This window comes from Lasioglossum baleicum, chromosome 2 (genome assembly GCF_051020765.1).
Source record: "Lasioglossum baleicum chromosome 2, iyLasBale1, whole genome shotgun sequence".
NCBI lineage: Eukaryota > Metazoa > Arthropoda > Insecta > Hymenoptera > Halictidae > Lasioglossum > Lasioglossum baleicum.
The window spans coordinates 9,359,271-9,379,206 of record NC_134930.1 but is presented as its reverse complement, the minus strand read 5'-3'; the positions used below and the strand labels follow the sequence as shown (position 1 = coordinate 9,379,206).

General features: G+C 37.3%; 1 protein-coding gene across 3 annotated transcripts in view; it reads left to right on the top strand.

Annotated features, from left to right (window-relative positions):
* Rdga (retinal degeneration A) overlaps positions 1 to 19,936 on the top strand; it is a 60,760-nt gene that overhangs the window by 11,171 nt on the left and 29,653 nt on the right. For all 3 annotated transcript variants that reach the window (XM_076443126.1, XM_076443135.1, XM_076443144.1), the window contains exon 2: positions 2,054 to 2,195. In XM_076443126.1, the coding sequence (XP_076299241.1) occupies positions 2,054 to 2,195 (142 nt within the window). The remainder of the gene's footprint in view (positions 1 to 2,053; positions 2,196 to 19,936) is intronic.

The following is a 19,936-nucleotide window of genomic DNA, read 5'->3' as shown; positions in this document are numbered from 1 at the left end:
TAAAATTTCAGAGACGCGGCCCCGGGAACATAATGCGCGCCGCGGCGTGCAACTTTAATGACAAAAGTCATCCCTCGGCCGGCCCGGTTGGTCCGAGCCCCTTTGGACGATCACATAAAAATTGTAGGCTGCTTTGGCAAAGCTTTGTAGCTGCTTTCTGCATAATTAGCACCGTCGGAAATTACCGGATATCTGGGTCAAACACGAGTCCCGGGTCCCGGGGATGTGACGTTCGCGAACCCCCAAGCCACGCCCCGCGGATATCTGTCTTCGGCTCTGGATCATGCTGAACTTTCCTCGAAACTTTTCAGAAACAAACCGGAAACGGCACAATAGGACGCTATTGTTGTGTTCTCCATCTGTCGCATTTCGCGACACGTAAGATGCACTGGTTACGAAATCCTTGCAACATTTTCATCTCGCCACTCGATTCGTTCTCTGCCATTGATCTAACGTCTAGGATCTGTAAACGTGGGATCGAATTGCGCGGCTCAACTGGCTAACTCGAATTTCGGCACAGAACTTTCTGTGCTTTACAGAGTATATCATTGTTCAAAATTAACCAACTCGTTAAATATCGATAACCGTCGAGAAAACGTTGTTCGAATTTCATAATTTTGCCTCACGAATTCGTTTCTCGTCACGAAATTCCGCGTATCGAAACGGCGCGCGGCGCGGCGTATGTATTAAGTTGTTTGCAAAATCGTGTAACTACTCATCGCTTACAGAATTAATTGGCTTCCGATACGAGCGAGCGAAGTCGACTCGCGGTATAATACACAGAGATCTCTGCGATATCGTCGAGTAATATCCGTTTATGCAAAACAGAGTTTCTGTTTGTGTTTTCTCTGGGAACTCCTACAACGTTTCGAGCTGCGCAAATTTCGCATAGTTACTATGCAGAACTTTACGAAAATATGGCGCGCCATTAACCCCTTATTTACGTTACATTACGCTCAGCGCCTTCTACGTCAAATATTTTACTTTCGTCGCGCGTTGCGCGTCGCGTTGGACGCTCGATTGTGGACTGAACGTTCTACTTGGTACCTACGTGTAGGACATACTTTTTGGTCGAACGTAATGTAACGTAATTATGTAATATAATGAACTGTAGTACTGGGACCGCGGGTCTCGGCGAAAACCACGGACCAGATTCCAGCTCGGCCAATGCCGACACTAGGCTAGGCGCGAGCTGCCGGTAGTCGCGCTCCGATTGGTCCGCTTTTTTTCTTATTAACTCGTTAACAAAGACGTGGAGAACGTTTTCGCAAAGGAAAAAGTGATTTCGAATCATCTTTCGAGGAAGTAGACCAGATCCATCTTTGGGACACCCTGTAATATCTACGTCATAAATTGCCGAGGTACTTAAACTTTTGCAAGGTTTAACGAGTTCGCAAGGAATTAAACTCATTATCAGAAAATTTATTCTTTTTCTTCTTCTTGTTCCAAACCCTTGACAATTTTGAATAATCTAACTTTGGGCAATATTATTTTTATTGATGCAGAGCTACGGTAGGTACTTACAGATAGGGTTTAATCTACCGATCCCATTATATTCCGACGCGAATCTCGGCGAACTTCCCACTCGGCCTAATATTTATTGCTGTCTGGCAGTTTGCATTGTCCACTAACGAGTCGCTCACGGCCGATCGGGTGAGCACGGGTGTGTGTCAATGTTGTGGTGTAGCGTGTATCCAATCCTAATTCCGACGCTTCAGAATTGGACGCGCAACGTGCCGTTTGCCCGTTCCCGTTCCCGTTGCAATAACAACTCTATTTTCCAAAAGCTGCACCGAGAAATCTGATCTCCATTTTGTAGCGAGCTGTTTGCCCTAAAAACTGTTTTCCCCTGAATTCGAACGACTTTGGTTCGAGGGAAACGCTCTACTGTACGTTCGGCGGCACGCGTTGCTTGCGAGTTGTACATATAACGGAATATCTGCGGAGGAATTAACGTCAACCGCAAGTGTCTCCCCATCCCGTTGTCAACCCCCTAGAAACCCGACGTCGATGTCGAAGTGTCACACCGTAATCGAGTGTCTTGCGGTTTTAGAGGGAGAGAGGAGGGCGGATCGAGCGGCGGCCACCGTGAACCTCGATCGACGCCCGATTGGGGGCCAGGTGCAGTCAATGGGGAACATCTTTGGGTGCCAACCTCCGCTTCCGGTGATTTCTGTTACGTCAACGACTGCTCGGTAAGTTCCACCGTAAGGTCTTCGACATCTCTGATTCAATCTTTTTTGCCGCGCGTTTCCCAGGGATTTGATTTCCTCGACAATGTTTACGTCGCTTGTCGCGCGCGTCGCGTCGCCAATATGTATTTCCACTTCCCCAATACGTATAGCTTTTGCACACTCGAAATTCATCATTTTGCAGATCATATTCGCATTTACCCTTTCTCAGACAAAATTAATCCTTCATTCCAAGTACTCAAATTCACACACACTTTTTTGCAACTCAAAAGTTTTTCTACAAATTTCACTTGTTAAGCTTGTTAGTGTTCCTGATTTCTCAACATTTTTCATTTCTCGAGAAATGAGAAATGAGGCTATATTTCTCGAGAATTCTCGAGAATTTTTAATAAAATAAAAATATATTGGAAAACTTATGATATTTGGAATATCGTTGATAATATTTATCGAAAGCGCAAAAAACTTTAACTGAATGTTTAATTAATTAATTATTTATTTATTGATGCCGTAAACCTAGTTTGGTTTATATAGCATACATTATTATGACATTATACAAAAAGATAGAGAAGTATATAACACATAGTATGTATAAAGTAGAATTATACATATAGTATAAACGTTAGGCGCTAAATCCTAATCTTACATTTTTTAATAAAGTTAAAAATAAACATTAGCGCTGTAATATCTAGTACGCTTAGAAAAAAATTAATAGTGTAGGGAGGATAGTGTTTACGATTAAGGAGCAGTTCAAACAGGTGTTCTCGTTCTGAATCATATTCTGGACATTGCCAGATGATATGATTGAGATCCTGAGCCTCCGCTCCGCAAACTGAATGTTTATTCCTGTCCAATATGTACATAACTTTAAAAACAAGGAAAAATAGACGCTTAATATAGCCGATATTTATTTATTTAAAACCAAACTTTTATAAAGTGAAACATTACGCTTTTGTTTTGAAATGACTTCTTAAGAAGCATAATGCGTCTAATGTAGAATCAGACAATCTACTTCTTTTTTTTTGTTACAAAATCCGTAGCCGTAGAAAAATTTCTTTCATTTTGTGTAGATGTTGGCTTTATTGTATGTAGAACATCCAAAAGTTGCTGCAGATTGGGTGTCCTTTTTCCAGTGGACTGAAAAATCTGGAATTCCTTTGTTAGAGTCCGGAATTTATTTTCTTCTGACGCTAAACTCTTGATACTAAATTCTTGAAGGCTACCTGCAATTTCTAATTCTAACTGTTTTTTCAGTGATAGTTCCTCATTCTGAGAATCTGAAAGTTTTTCACTATTTTCATAAGAATCATTATCATTGTTATATTTCCCGAGAAGCCTGCTTAGAATTTGTTTTGCCATTTTATACATATCTGCCTTGGATGTTAAATAGAAAAATGTATCTCCTGAATCTTTTTGCAAAGATTCTGGATTATGCAGATATTTCATAAGGGATACAACAACCTTGTCTCTTCTTTTAGATATTTCTCTTCATTAATAACAACAAGAAACTCATTACTCAATTCAGTATTCAGTTTTTCTATCTGTGAACACCTTCAAGATGCCTACGAAGACCTATGGTTGCCGATCCTTTGCATGAAAGCTGTTTTTCACAAATATTGCAGGTAGCAGACTCTTTGTTTTTATTTTTTCGAAAATATTCCCAGCAATCTTTGTATGTCTTATTCATATTGACAGGCAAAAATATTATGAATAACCAGATTATATAAATAATAAATACATAAAAATTACAACAAATAAATTATAGTAACAATAACTAACTTGACACCAACTATGCACGAACGGACACAAGAACTAAACCTTCGTTTTTGGAATTCAACCGTAGACTGCCTGTTTGTTCACGCAGAACAGAGAATCACGATTAACGCGATCGTCACTTTTTCCGAAGTTTCATCGCTGCCGCCTAGACATTGTATCACATTGTGTCGTGCAGCGAACATCAAAGCACCAAGTGCATTACCTGACATCGACACGCATTCCCAACAATTATTCTGCTTGTAGATATGCTTATGCCTACGCGATTGATTAGTATAATATGCAATTTGAGTTAACTAAAAATTCATTTCCGAGAATATGTTATGGAATAAATGAGATTGATAAGAATTTTCCTAGATTTAAATTTCTCGAGAAATACTGTAATTTCTCGAGAAATGAGAAATGACCAATTATAAAATTTCTCGAGAAATTCTCGAGAAGGAACACTAGTTAAGCTGCTCTAACAAACAAAATCTCTCGTGTAAAGTTTCATTATTCCGAAAGATAAATCGGTAGGCACCTCTCGAATAATAACACTGTCCAACACCAAATTTGATTTCAATATACTGTTGGGTCCTTCTTATAGAGTTTTTTGCGCTGATTCCGAATCTGGTTTTAATTTTTTTCCTATACGTCCAGTTTTTGAGAAAATGGAGTTTTAAAAAAAGACATATTTTTCAACTTTAAACAAATATTGCGATGTTATTATAAAAGATATTGAATTGTTGTTTACAGAAAAAGATTCTGTAGACTTTCCCGAATACAGTGATATCCAATATTAATACATTATGATTGTTTAAACATGTTTAAACAATGATTAAAGACGGAGATGCACCACTTTTGCACCAATTTTTGCGGATATTTTCGAATTTATCTCAAAAAATAAGGGTCCAGCGAAAAATTGAACTATACCACGCGAAAGAGCAGACTTTTATCTTGAGAAACCCCCCTGTGAAGTTTGCATGGTCGACGTTTTTACCGAACCAGAAAGCAAAATATCTTCGCCCGACATGCGTTGACGCCAGTGGTGCTCTTCCACTAGCGCGGTCGTTCGTCGGGATACGGCGCGGCGCGCTGCGGTGAAACGGCGCGTGGCTATAAGCGCGCAATTATGTCAGCTTACTTAAATGTAATATTTTATTAAATGTGTTATACTATTGTTATTTATTATTTATTAGTATATTTATTCTGTATAAATTATTTTATGTATTTTTTAATGTTAGTCTCTCGTTTATGGTATATTTAATACAAAAAATACCTTTTGTAACAAAAAAATAATTTATTCACACACTACACTATTACACTATTTACAATGCTAATATATATGTGTACACTATTCAGATATAATACACTATATCGATTTAATATGGAGCAAACTATTTTAATTATGTATTTAAGTCAATAAAAATAGTCCCGTTTATATTGTGTTTGGACTTATTTTACTCGGAAGAATCTCGAGTGTTCATTGGCACTATAATTACAATACATAGATAAGACGACAATTACTGAAAATAAAATTTTTCAGTCACCGCATTGCAGACTTTCCTTACATTGTATGTATTCCGTTGTCCGTAGACCATCATTTATTTCAAAATATGTATCGTGTTGGTTCTTAAGAAAACTGATGCCAGAGTTCAGTTTCGGCTTTGTGTTTGTTGAAATCAGTCGTGTCAAGCATTTCAAATCTGCATTGCTACGTATAAAACTTCATAAAAAACATTTATAGTTATTTATAGTATTTTAGTTGTTCTGTATATAATATATGTATTTTAGTAGTGTATTATATCTGAATAGTGTACACATATATATTAGCATTGTAAATAGTGTAATAGTGTAGTGTGTGAATAAATTATTTTTTTGTTACAAAAGGTATTTTTTGTATGAAATATACTATAAACGAGAGACTAACATTAAAAAATACATAAAATAATTTATACTGAATAAATATACTAATAAATAATAAATAACAATAGTATAACATTTAATAAAATATTACATTTAAGTAAGCTGACATAATTGCGCGCTTATAGCCACGCGCCGTTTCACCGCAGCGCGCCGCGCCGTATCCCGACGAACGACCGCGCTAGTGGAAGAGCACCACTGGCGTCAACGCATGTCGGGCGAAGATATTTTGCTTTCTGGTTCGGTAAAAACGTCGACCATGCAAACTTCACAGGGGGGTTTCTCAAGATAAAAGTCTGCTCTTTCGCGTGGTATAGTTCAATTTTTCGCTGGACCCTTATTTTTTGAGATAAATTCGAAAATATCCGCAAAAATTGGTGCAAAAGTGGTGCATCTCCGTCTTTAATCATTGTTTAAACATGTTTAAACAATCATAATGTATTCATATTGGATATCACTGTATTCGGGAAAGTCTACAGAATCGTTTGCTGTAAACAACAATTCAATATCTTTTATAATAACATCACAATATTTGTTTAAAGTTGAAAAATATGTTTTTTTTTCAAAGCCATGATTTTCAAAAACTGGACGTATAGGAAAAAAATTAAAACCAGATTCGGAATCAGCGCAAAAAACTCTATAAGAAGGACCCAACAGTATATTGAAATCACAAAAAAAGTTGAAATTTGTTGGACAGTGTAATCTGTTTGAAATTGGTGCCCCCGATAATGTCAAATTTCGAAGGCCAAACCGCGCTCATTCTGCTCGATAGTTATCGAGTTCCAGACGTCCGTCATACATCCGCGCGCGTTCCGTCTAATCTGTATTACCTGTACAATACCTGGCAAACAGTGAATCGGTACAACATGTCGAACCAATCGAAGGACCGCGGTCCGTATTGTGTTTCGAGAGGGAGAGAGAGAGAAATAGTCAGATGCCCCCGGTCTCTATATTGCGTTTCAGAATGCCGGAGCTTGTGTGTGTAGTATTCTGTACAGCGCGATCACGGATGACCTGCATTTCCTTTCACGAATCCGAAGCTCTCGCATCATCTCGTATTAATCCGGAAATGGTTTGCCGTTCGCATCTGTCCAACTTCGGCTTCGAAATGATTATAGTGCTCGCTTAAATTAGCAAAGTTTTGGATCCGGAAAGCAAATTCTTGGATTACAAGCGTTCCTCTTCGACGAATCGGTTCGTGCACAGCTCCACAAAATAAGAGGAACATTCGACTTCCTTTTAACTCGCGAACCAATTTCGATGAACTTTTCAGCACACAGCGTTCATTAATGTATATAGTAGAATTCTTCTTGATCGCAATTTTGAGCAAGACACTAAATCATCACCAATTAGTATATATACAACTTTCCTTCAAAAAGTCTCCAGACATCCGTGTCTAAGGCAGGGCCCGCTAGATAGCCTTACTGATGAGTCCACTAGCGGGTCCAGGACGAAACACCATCTGTCGTTCCCCCAATATTTTTAACTGATCGAACCTGGCGCCTTTAATATTATCTCCTTATAGTTCATTAATGTGCCATTAATTATAAGACTGACTGTACATGTATATTTTCTGCTAACCTAGACCCGAAAATTGTGTTTAGATTAACAAGTCTCGGATCCCGTAGATTCAGAACTTGTATTGTATTCTCCGGAGAACGTTGTCTCCACGCGCGGCTGCACGGCGCGGCGCAGCATAACGAGTCTAACTAAGATTTTCATTATTTGATCCCGCCAGAGCCCAGGTTATTGCTACCCTGTCCCAGGAGACCCTCTACCTGGCTAGGATATTGCGTGCAAATGCCGGACACGCGGATAAAAATAAAATGTTTCAACTATAGCCGATTCTCCTGTAATACACTGTATTATGAAAACACGGTACAGATGAATAATACGACGACGCTTCATTCGCAAATTGAAATTTTTAGCCGCAATCCAAGAACTAACTAATTACGGGTCTTTGCCTTACCAGATACTAAATGACGTAACAGTTGCGTCACTGGCCCCACACGTATTAAATCGACGCTTCAGAACCGCAATTATTTTTCCACCAATCTGACAATTCACGGTATACAATTAGTCGTCCAGCACGCGTTTACCGACTTTCTCCTTCGCGTTTAATGCTACATCGAATTATCGGGTATTAAACTTAATTAATGTATGTATATTGCTTTGTACGATATTGAACACGTACTCTGCTTGTATTTGAAACGAAATAAAACTGAACGCGAAGCGGTCCTGACTATTTCACCGATGGTTCCCAGCCCGCCGCGCCGCGCCGCACAGTGGGTAAAATCGACGTTCTAGCTGTTCACGCCTATTTCACCATTATTTCAATACATGAAGACCACATTAAATAGGTCGTTGGATTCGTCTTGCCGTCAGCTATAACATTATTGAATAAAACATATATAGTTATAAATAAATAATGAAGGTGACCACAATTTTTGATTGAAAAAAAATTTTTTTTGGAAATTTTTTGTATTGATATTTGTAAAAGACTGTGTACTGATTACTTTTTGTAGGAAACATTTTTTTGTCACACCACCGGAAATGTCTGAAAACTCTCGTGTGAATAATGAATAATTTGTCCACGATTTCAATCGAACTCACCACTGTGCGCGTGTCACGCGACGCTTTAAACTATCGTAACTACGGTTCCCCGGGTCGTCCCGGGTATAAATTTTGCACGATCTTTTAGAGGAGATCTTGCCGAAAATGTTCCACTTTGTCAGACCATGGGAATCCCCGGGAATGACAACTTTATCCTTTGTCAAAGGTGAAAAACTTCGACGATTTTCCTTAGTTGATTAAATATTTTTTTTCATAATAAATTATGAACAATGACGTTTAGTTTCTGGTGCGTTCTCAACATAGATATACATTCTTCATATAAAAAAAAATTGGTCGCTTAATCTACAGTAGGTTTTTCAGGACATCATTATGAAGAAAAGGAATTTTTTCGGTGATAAATCGTATCTGAAAAAGTTTGATCTTTGAACGTTTATTGTAATGAGAGCTTTTAATAGCTTTAATTAATATTATCGTTTTCGAATGTAATAGACATTTAAGAAACATTGTGCATTCGTTAAAAATCGATATGAGGACTTTGAGTTTTTAGCCCGGGAACAGCTAGAACGTCGATTTTACCCACTGTGCGCCGCATCGCGTCAAGGGAATTCGACCGCGAAAAAGGAACGCGAAGATGTTGAAACGATTTTTAATTACCTTCCCGGCACCCCGTTTCCGTCGAGTCGGGGAACTGCCGGACATTTGAAAACTTTCTCTTCAATGATCCCCCCCCTTCATATTTATTCAACTTTTAATTACTGTTTAATTCAGGTATGCGAGACAGTCGCCCCTCCCCCGGGTTGCTAATTATGCTTCCTGTTTTTTCGTCTCATTTTCCCCCCGCATCCTCGCTCTGCTTACGCCATACCAATATCGCGACGTTATAATCTACGTACCTTTCCATTACTGCCAAAGGAATTGGCATTAACTTTCTCAATCTCTTGCTTTTCATCCATCTCTTTGTTTAATTTTAAGAATTGCAACTGTGCAAATACATTTAAAAGGACGCGGTTAAATTTTAGTCAATTTCGAAAAGCAATTCTTCGTAGAATTGCTAATAAGAAAACTTTGAAGACCGTGCAATTGAAAGGCTAATATTCAAGAATCGTTTCGAACCATATTCATTCGGTAATCACTGCTATCGTTCGTCTTAATTATTCGCGAATGTATATCCTTGTTACAGTAGTTAGATTTAACGGCAATACGATAATAAAGAAGACACGTAAAAGGCAACGTGTGGCAATATGCTGTTATATTACCGAGCTTCGAGAGCGCTTATACACCGGACACTAAAACTAAAAGCTCCGAGAGTAGACGTTAAAACAACCATTGGAAAGGACTACGGCTGAACAGAATATTAAGTGAAATGGTGCAGAATATAGGTTTATTGCCGCAAGTTTCAAGGATGTCTGCCTGCCTGCCTGCCTGCCTGTGCATTGCTCGAAAGAATGTTTTCTTAATTTCTAAACACATGTATATTTCTATTGGTAGCTCTATTAACAGTTTTGAAACAGGTGAGAGATTCTACATAGAATTGTACAATTTTATTTACGTTTCTAATTATGACATTATTGATACATAGATTGCGGATTCTATGTAGAAGGAAGATTAAAGACATTTTTAAGAATATCCATTAGGGTGGACCTGATTTTTCGACTTTCGAATTTTTTCGGGACACTTCCTAGAATTGTGACACTTGACGCAAAAATAATGTGTGCAAAATTTGAAATCGATCGGATAACGGGAAGTGCTGCCGCATCGACTTTGAAAATTTTTTAATTTTGTAACTCGACTTTCTCTACTGTAGTATATCATTAGTATATATTTTTATATATCGTTGAATTTGTCTTTTTACGCACTATAATAATGTAGAAACAAAATGTAGCATTAATTTAAAAAAAAATTCGTAACCTCGAATTCTCAAAAATTGACTGTTCAAAAAAAATTTTTTTTTGCATTATAATTAACTTAATAAACAATACAACTTTTGTCTAAGAAATTTTTTTATATTTTTATAAACATACATTATACATATAATACAGTACATTATACATAAAATAATTTATTTATCTCGTAATGACTTTTTTGATACATCTGGATATTGTTTCCTATTTTCGGAAATAATTTGTAAAATATATTGTTTCTCCTCTTCATTTTTTGATAATATGACTGATTATAGTCTTGAATAAGCTTAATACCGCGCTCGACAGTGTCATTAACAACTTTTCAGTTTTGTACAATGTTTAGTCCAAAATCCGCGTCATCTTCCCATGAATCGGGATCTTTTTCAAAAATTTCTATAGGAATTGAAAATCTTTTAAAAAATCGTAGTGTTTTGTGGGAAATAAAATGATCAATTCCTTTACCAGCATAGTTTTTTAAGTCTTCACGAGTTATTTCATATTTCTTACATGATTATCAGATTCGTCGACTTCAGTGGTAAGTGCCTCCACCATTCGTAATTTTGTATTCTTCTCCACGGTTTTGTATATGTATACACAATATTGTATACCGTTCTACTGACGAAAAAATAAGTTCTATGGCATTAAAAAAATTTTGTAACCATTTATGGTAATTACACTGTCCAACAAATTTCAACTTTTTTTGTGATTTCAATATACTGTTGGGTCCTTCTTATAGAGTTTTTTGCGCTGATTCCGAATCTGGTTTTAATTTTTTTCCTATACGTCCAGTTTTTGAAAATCATGGCTTTGAAAAAAAAACATATTTTTCAACTTTAAACAAATATTGTGATGTTATTATAAAAGATATTGAATTGTTGTTTACAGCAAACGATTCTGTAGACTTTCCCGAATACAGTGATATCCAATATTAATACATTATGATTGTTTAAACATGTTTAAACAATGATTAAAGACGGAGATGCACCACTTTTGCACCAATTTTTGCGGATATTTTCGAATTTATCTCAAAAAATAAGGGTCCAGCGAAAAATTGAACTATACCACGCGAAAGAGCAGACTTTTATCTTGAGAAACCCCCCTGTGAAGTTTGCATGGTCGACGTTTTTACCGAACCAGAAAGCAAAATATCTTCGCCCGACATGCGTTGACGCCAGTGGTGCTCTTCCACTAGCGCGGTCGTTCGTCGGGATATGGCGCGGCGCGCTGCGGTGAAACGGCGCGTGGCTATAAGCGCGCAATTATGTCAGCTTACTTAAATGTAATATTTTATTAAATGTTATATTATTGTTATTTATTATTTATTAGTATATTTATTCTGTATAAATTATTTTATGTATCTTTTAATGTTAGTCTCTCGTTTATAGTATATTTAATACAAAAAATACCTTTTGTAACAAAAAAATAATTTATTCACACACTACACTATTACACTATTTACAATGCTAATATATATGTGTACACTATTCAGATATAATACACTACTAAAATACATATATTATATACACAACAACTAAAATACTATAAATAACTATAAATGTTTTTCATGAAGTTTTATACATAGCAATGCAGATTTGAAATGCTTGACACGACTGATTTCAACAAACAAAAAGCCGAAACTGAACTCTGGCATCAGTTTTCTTAATAACCAACACGATATTTTGAAATAAATGACGGTCTACGGACAACGGAATACATACAATGTAAGGAAAGTCTGCAATGCGGTGACTGAAAAATTTTATTTTCAGTAATTGTCGTCTTATCTATGTATTATAATTATAGTGCCAATGAACACTCGAGATTCTTCCGAGTAAAATAAGTCCAAACACAATATAAACGGGACTATTTTTATTGACTTAAATACATAATTAAAATAGTTTGCTCCATATTAAAACGATATAGTGTATTATATCTGAATAGTGTACACATATATATTAGCATTGTAAATAGTGTAATAGTGTAGTCTGTGAATAAATTATTTTTTTGTTACAAAAGGTATTTTTTGTATTAAATATACTATAAACGAGAGACTAACATTAAAAAATACATCAAATAATTTATACAGAATAAATATACTAATAAATAATAAATAACAATAATATAACATTTAATAAAATATTACATTTAAGTAAGCTGACATAATTGCGCGCTTATAGCCACGCGCCGTTTCACCGCAGCGCGCCGCGCCATATCCCGACGAACGACCGCGCTAGTGGAAGAGCACCACTGGCGTCAACGCATGTCGGGCGAAGATATTTTGCTTTCTGGTTCGGTAAAAACGTCGACCATGCAAACTTCACAGGGGGGTTTCTCAAGATAAAAGTCTGCTCTTTCGCGTGGTATAGTTCAATTTTTCGCTGGACCCTTATTTTTTGAGATAAATTCGAAAATATCCGCAAAAATTGGGGCAAAAGTGGTGCATCTCCGTCTTTAATCATTGTTTAAACATGTTTAAATAATCATAATGTATTAATATTGGATATCACTGTATTCGGGAAAGTCTACAGAATCTTTTGCTGTAAACAACAATTCAATATCTTTTATAATAACATCGCAATATTTGTTTAAAGTTGAAAAATATGTCTTTTTTAAAAACTCCATTTTCTCAAAAACTGGACGTATAGGAAAAAAATTAAAACCAGATTCGGAATCAGCGCAAAAAACTCTATAAGGAGGACCCAACAGTATATTGAAATCAAATTTGGTGTTGGACAGTGTTATCAACAGAAGCGGTAGCCTTAGCATTTTTTGATAAAACCGTGGAGAGGAATACAAATTTACAAATGGTGGAGGCACTTACCAATGAAGTCGACGAATCTGATAACATTGAAACCGACGAATCATGTAAGAAATATGAAATAACTCGTGAAGACTTAAAAAACTATGCTGGTAAAGGAATTGAACATTTTATTTCCCACAAAACACTACGATTTTTTGAAAGATTTTCAATTCCTATAGAATTTTTTAAAAAAGATCCCGATTCATGGGAAGATGACGAGGATTTTGGACTAAACATTGTACAAAACTTAAAAGTTGTTAATGACACTGCTGAGCGCGGTATTAAGCTTATTCAAGACTATAATCAGTTATTATCAAAAAATGAAGAGGAGAAACAATATATTTTACAAATTATTTCCGAAAATAGGAAACAATATCCAGATGTATCAAAAAAGTCATTACGAGATAAATAAATTATTTTATGTATAATGTACTGTATTATATGTATAATGTATATTTATAAAAATATAAAAAAATTTCTTAGACAGAAGTTGTATTGTTTATTAAATTAAATATAATGCAAAAAAAAATTTTTTTTGAACAGTCAATTTTTCAGATTTCAAGGTCACGAATTTTTTTTTTAAATTAATGCTACATTTTGTTTCTACATTATTATAGTGCGTAAAAAGACAAATTCAACGATATATAAAAATATATACTAATGATATATTACAGTGGAGAAAGTCGAGTCACAAAATTAAAAAATTTTCAAAGTCGATGCGGCAGCACTTCTCGTTATCCGATCGATTTCAAATTTTGCACACATTATTTTTGCGTCAAGTGTCACAATTCTAGGGGCTGTCCCGAAAAAAATTCGACAAAATAATTTTCACCAAGTATAAGTAAGGTCCACCCTAATATCCATACATTCTCTCTCTCTCTCTCTCTCTCTCTCTCTCTCTCTCTCTCTCTCTCTATTTCGTGTGTCCTGAACACCTTATACAAGTGTACTCGGTCGCATATGGACGAAAATCATTTAGGTCAGCTGTTTAGGCGAAATACTCTACGCGGGGTAGGTGAGAAACGATCGGCCGTAAAATAATCGTGCGCCGCGCCGCGCCATGGGCACAATTATCCATAACGAGAAAGAATATCTTGTGTCAGCCGCTTCTAGAGAACGTGTTCCTCGTAATTGGCAGCCTCCATCTTGAAAAAAGAGCATGCTGTCCGTGTAATCCCTCGGGAACGATACCGTCAAGTTTTCACTAATTAAACGTCCGCAGTGTCCGCTATTTTAGCTGGGGACAATCAATTCCGCCGAACGAGCCTATCAATTATTTCATTCGATTAAAGTACGCGATTGAAACTCTATCTCGATTCAATCATAATTTACCATTTTTAACCCCTTGCTCTGGATTAAGATTTCTTTTATGTCAGATGAGATACACTCGCAATCGGTAAAATAAGTCTCCGTACACCCTTTAAGACAGAATAACTTTTTTATAATTACATATACCAAATGACCTGACGTTTTTTACGGAGGGTTTTATGAGACAAATGAGCTGGCGCGATTTAAAACAATAGAAGGAATCAGAAAATTTAAGAGTGCTGATGCACCTACTTACATATATGTATATGTATGTATAAAAATATGGTTTCATCTTGTTGGATTATTACAACGGCTTCCAAATGACTATATCGCGTCTTTTTACAAGGAAATTATGAAAGACAGAGAAGTTCTAATCAGTGTGATCGTGAAATAAATCGTAGAGCGAACGGGTTATCTGAATCAACGTTATTGCTAGCGGTAGGTCGCAGAGTTGGCTGGTTAGTTGAACTTTTAACAAGTTCCCCGTCGCGCGCGTCGATCGACCATTCATTCCGAAAGTTTTGCCGTCGGCGCGCGGCGCGCGGCGTCGCGTCGGTTGGCCAACCCCCGCGTGAAGAAAAATTAATGCTACAACCTCTCATCCGGGAGAGAGGATCACAATTGCCGGTGTTCCTTTGGCCATATTGTGGTACGATGCGTAGTTTACGACACAACACGATACGGCGCGGCGCGGCGCACAGTGGTATGTATACCCTCGAGCCGTACACTTCCGCGCGAAATTTTTTACCCGGACACGGAACTGCCTCGTTAAACGCGAGCCTCGTATATGTACATATGTATAATATGAGAGATGGCGCGGAAATTTGGCCGGAATTGTAAAAAGTAATAGGAAAACGAAAAAAGCCAGCGAGTCCTCGTACGAACGTCACGTTCGCGAAATAACGACGCGGATTTTAAGTTAGTGTTTATAGAGGTCCGTTCTACTTGACCGACTTTGTCACTTCTTGGACGATGTTTTTTCCAATGTACACGCATACATACGTTTTCATCGCAACATACAGGTAATTGAATTATATTATTTTATAACAAGTTCTCTCCAAAACAAAAGGTTAAGCTTTGATCTTTTTTTTTTTTTAATTATGTTTTGTGGACTTTCAGTCACATATTCATGCTACACTGAGAAAAAAATCCTGTCGAAACAAAAAAGATATATGTTGATTCAATAAGATGTACTATTGAATAGTGCCAATATCATATGAACTTATTTTAATATTTAATACTATTGAATTTCAATAGCAAAACTCATTTCCGCCAATCATATAAGCGAATAGCTTGACATCAATGTTTTCAAGAAAATAAGATATGGCCTCAAACCAATTCCAGTATAAATCAATACATTTCTCAAATTTTTTTAACAACATATCTGATTGAAGGGAAAAGAGAAATATTACAAATAATAATGTACGGTATTGAATCGAATAATATTTTCAATCATTTCATGATAGACAATTCAAATACATCACGATTTGCTTCTAAATTTCATACTATTGAAAAGAATACATTGATATTCATCGAAGCAAAAAAAATTACAATAACACGCGTGTTATTGAAGTAACTACTTTTTTTTCTCAGTGTACATATACATACAATATTCCACTGTTAGATGTTACGTTAAACGTTAGCGTTACGAAAGATCATATCGCAATATCTTCGATATCGCATATCATTCAGACACCATCGCGTCTCGCCGCGCCTCATTAACGTAACGCGGTTCATTGATTCCACTTTGTTCCGACGCGACGAGCCAATTATAGCGTATTAATTGATTTCTAAGAATGTATACGCAATCGGTATTTCCATACCCGTGTGAAACAAAACTTTCATCCCCTTAGCCCCTTCGAGGAAGCGGTTTAAAACTAACTACGGCACGCCCTCCGCAGCTAGGCCCTTCGGATTGCGCCCTACCACTGATAGTCCAGTCGACAGGTCGAAAAAAAGGCGTCTATTCGGAAAGTATTCCGAACTTAATGAAATTTTGACACGACATTTAGGGGTACTCTGGGGTGTCGAATCTCAATTTTCGACCTCGAGGACCCTGTGCTAACTTTGGCAGGGGGAAGAAACCACGATTTTTATTACCTTGTTTTGGTTGATCGCTTATTACTCAAAAACTGTGGGTCCTATGAACTTTTGTCTTCCATTTTTGGAAAGTGCATTAAATTTCCTTCAAATTTCACTTGTAAATCTTTTTTTTTTACCAAATAGGCACCGAGAGACAGGCGTTCAAAATTAGGAAATTAAGTGGCAACTGACGAATATAGGGAAAGACAGAGCAAATTACACTGTCCAACAACAAAAATGTTTCCGTATAACTGTTGGCTGTATCTTATACAGTTTTTAACGCTGATTCCGAATCTGGCCTTAATTTTTCTCCTACACGCACAGTTTTTGAGAAATTTGAGTTTGAAAAAAAACACGTTTTTCGACTTTGAACAGATATTATGATGTTATTATAAAAGATATTGTATTATTCTTTACAGCAAAAGATTCTCTAGACTTTTCCGAATCCAGTGATGTGCAATAGTAATATAGGGTGGGCCTTCTAACGTTTGGAATTTGAATCGGCTATAAAAAAAAAACTAATGAATATTTTTTCAACGTTATGAGTTTATTAAATAGAAAGATTGAACCTTTCCATTTAGGAATGGAAGACAACATCATTCCAATGACTGCCACGGCTAGCCGAGGCTAGCCATACAATACCCCATTCGATCAGTCCAATTTTTCAGTACATTTTCGATTGTTTGGGCCTCTCATTTCCACCTCGGAGGATACGTCAATAAGCAAAATTGTCTTTATCTGGAGCTCATAAAATTCACACGTCATCGTGGGGAAACCAATGCATCCACAACGAGTGACTGTCTGGTGCGGATTTTGGTCTGTCGGCATTATTGGGCCATTTTTCTTCGAAAATGAGCAAGGAAACGCCGCTACAGTGAATGGCGATCGCTACCGCGCCACGCTAAGCGATTTTTTGTTTCCCAAAATTGAAGATGATGACATAGACGACATTTGGTTTCAACAGGACGGCGCAACGTGCCACACAGCCAACGTAACAATCGATCTTTTGCGCATTGTTTTCGAAAATCGCATAATCAGCCAAAATGCTGATGTCAATTGGCCACCTCGAAGCTGCGATTTGACTTCGTTGGCCTTTTTTTGTGGGGAGCCATTAAGAACAAGTGTTACGCTAACCATCCAGCGACGATTGACGACTTGAAACACGAAATCGAAGTTGCCATTGACGAAATAGAGGCCGGAACAATCGAAAATGTACTGACAAATTGGACTGATCGAATGGGGTATTGTAAGGCTAGCCGTGGCAGTCATTTGAATGATGTTGTCTTCCATTCCTAAATGGAAAAGTTCAATCTTTTTAATAAACTCATCACTTTGAAAAAATATTCATTAGTTTTTTGTTATAGCCGATTCAAACTCCAAATCTTAAATGGCCCACCCTTTACATTATGATTGTTTAAACATGTTTTATTGCAGGTTTTTGGCTCACAAATTTAGTTTTTCAACATATCTACATATAATCTACATACTATGTATACCCCTTATATTTTCACACCCCCCTTCGGACACCCCCCCCCCCCCCCAACCCCCGGAAGACGAATTTGAGAAATACGAAAAAAAAGTCTCTCTTTCTCCAAAAACCCTAACATTGTACTCTTATCAATCTGACTTCACATGGTTTTTGGAGGGGGTGTGGGTGTCCGCTGACAAGTGCCTAATGTTATAATTGCAGTTTATTCCCTATTTAGGTGCCGTGTCATCACTTTATGACTTTATATTTTTCCATGAATCCGTAATCTGCAATTTCCTACTAAATGTCACAATGTGTGGCTCAAAATGACATTTTGAGAAACATTTCCTAATTTTGAACGCCTGTTTCTCGGTACCTATTGGATCAAAAAATACGTTTGACTAGTGAAATTTGAAGGAAATTTAATGCTTTTTCCAAAAATGAAAAAAAAAACGTTCGTAGGACCCATAGTTTTTGAGTTATAGGCGAAATACCAAAAACAGGTAACAAAAATCGTGGTTTTTTCCCCCTCCCCAAGTTAGCACAGGGTCTTCGAGGTCGAAAACTCAGATTCGACACCCCAGAGTACCCCTAAATGACGTGTCAAAATTTCATTAAGTTCGGAATACTTTCCTATTAAAAGTATCTGGCGACTGGACTATGACGGTATACCTGAAAAGGTTGTTACAGCTTATAGCAGACAAAATACGCGCACGGATCAGCTCCGAACCGGCCGATTATAATTTACAATTTACAACCACCGCGCTCCGCTTCGACAACTTCAACCCCAACAGATAGACATCACGTGCGAGTGTGCGACAGACCGACCGAATTAGATCGATGGGATCATACATACTTACACACGCAACTTCTCTATTTTATATTTTGAAACTAATTTTCGGGAGACAGCATGAATGAAAGATGGCTCTTAATTTCCGGAGCACCAATCACACGCTCTCTCTCTCTCTCTCTCTCTCTCTCTCTCTCCTCTCGCCCGAAATTTGCATTCCGTCCCCGTGTTCGGAGCTCGTCGAACTTTCGGCAAGAAATATTCCGTCATGACAAAGCAGAAACTGAAAATTGGATAATATCGGCGTACGCGAAGGCGGAACGAAGCGAAGCGAAGCAACTTGGTAAACATTAAACATACGACGCGACGCGTAATATCGAACGATCCATCATAGCCCGGGCCAGCAGTTTATACCGACGCAACGATAGAATAATCACGTGTTGCTGTATCGCTAGAAAGACGTCATCGGAGCCCCGTTAAATCATGGAGAAACGATCGAAACCTAACGACGCGATCGTTTCCTCGTTATATTGTCTCGAGACTGTCGCTATCAAACCATTACCGATTCTCCATTCGCGATCGTTATTACGATCAAAATTTTACATTTTATCCGTGCAACTTGATGTTTGATATAGGTCACCCTTTGTCAACATTTGATTGGTCCCACTAGTCACTAGATCATAGGTCGTAGACTGTACCATATTCAACTTGACCTTAAAGCGTAAGGCTTGCACGCATGATCGAGCGGGAGGAGGCTGTGGTTTAGTGTACCTTTCGGCCGAGTAGTGCTAATTGAAACACGGTAGAGTGAACATGGGGTTACGTGAAACGATTAAATGCCAATGTGCATTATGCTCCGAACACAGACTGGCTACTTGGACTAATTACAGCAGAACGATCGTAATTTACCCCTACAATAGTGTACATTTAATGCAGGAGTTGTTAGCACACACCATGTGTACTCGTGGCCATGACAATGTAGGAGAAAACAATTTAAAACATTTGAACTATTCATACATTTAGGCAAAAATAAACTGGTTTATTCACGTTTCACGCGCACACACTGTCGCATGTCGCTTCTAAAATTGTTAAATTGTAAATCATTCTACATATACTATAATTTCAATGTTCTACTCGTTTAAAACGATTCAT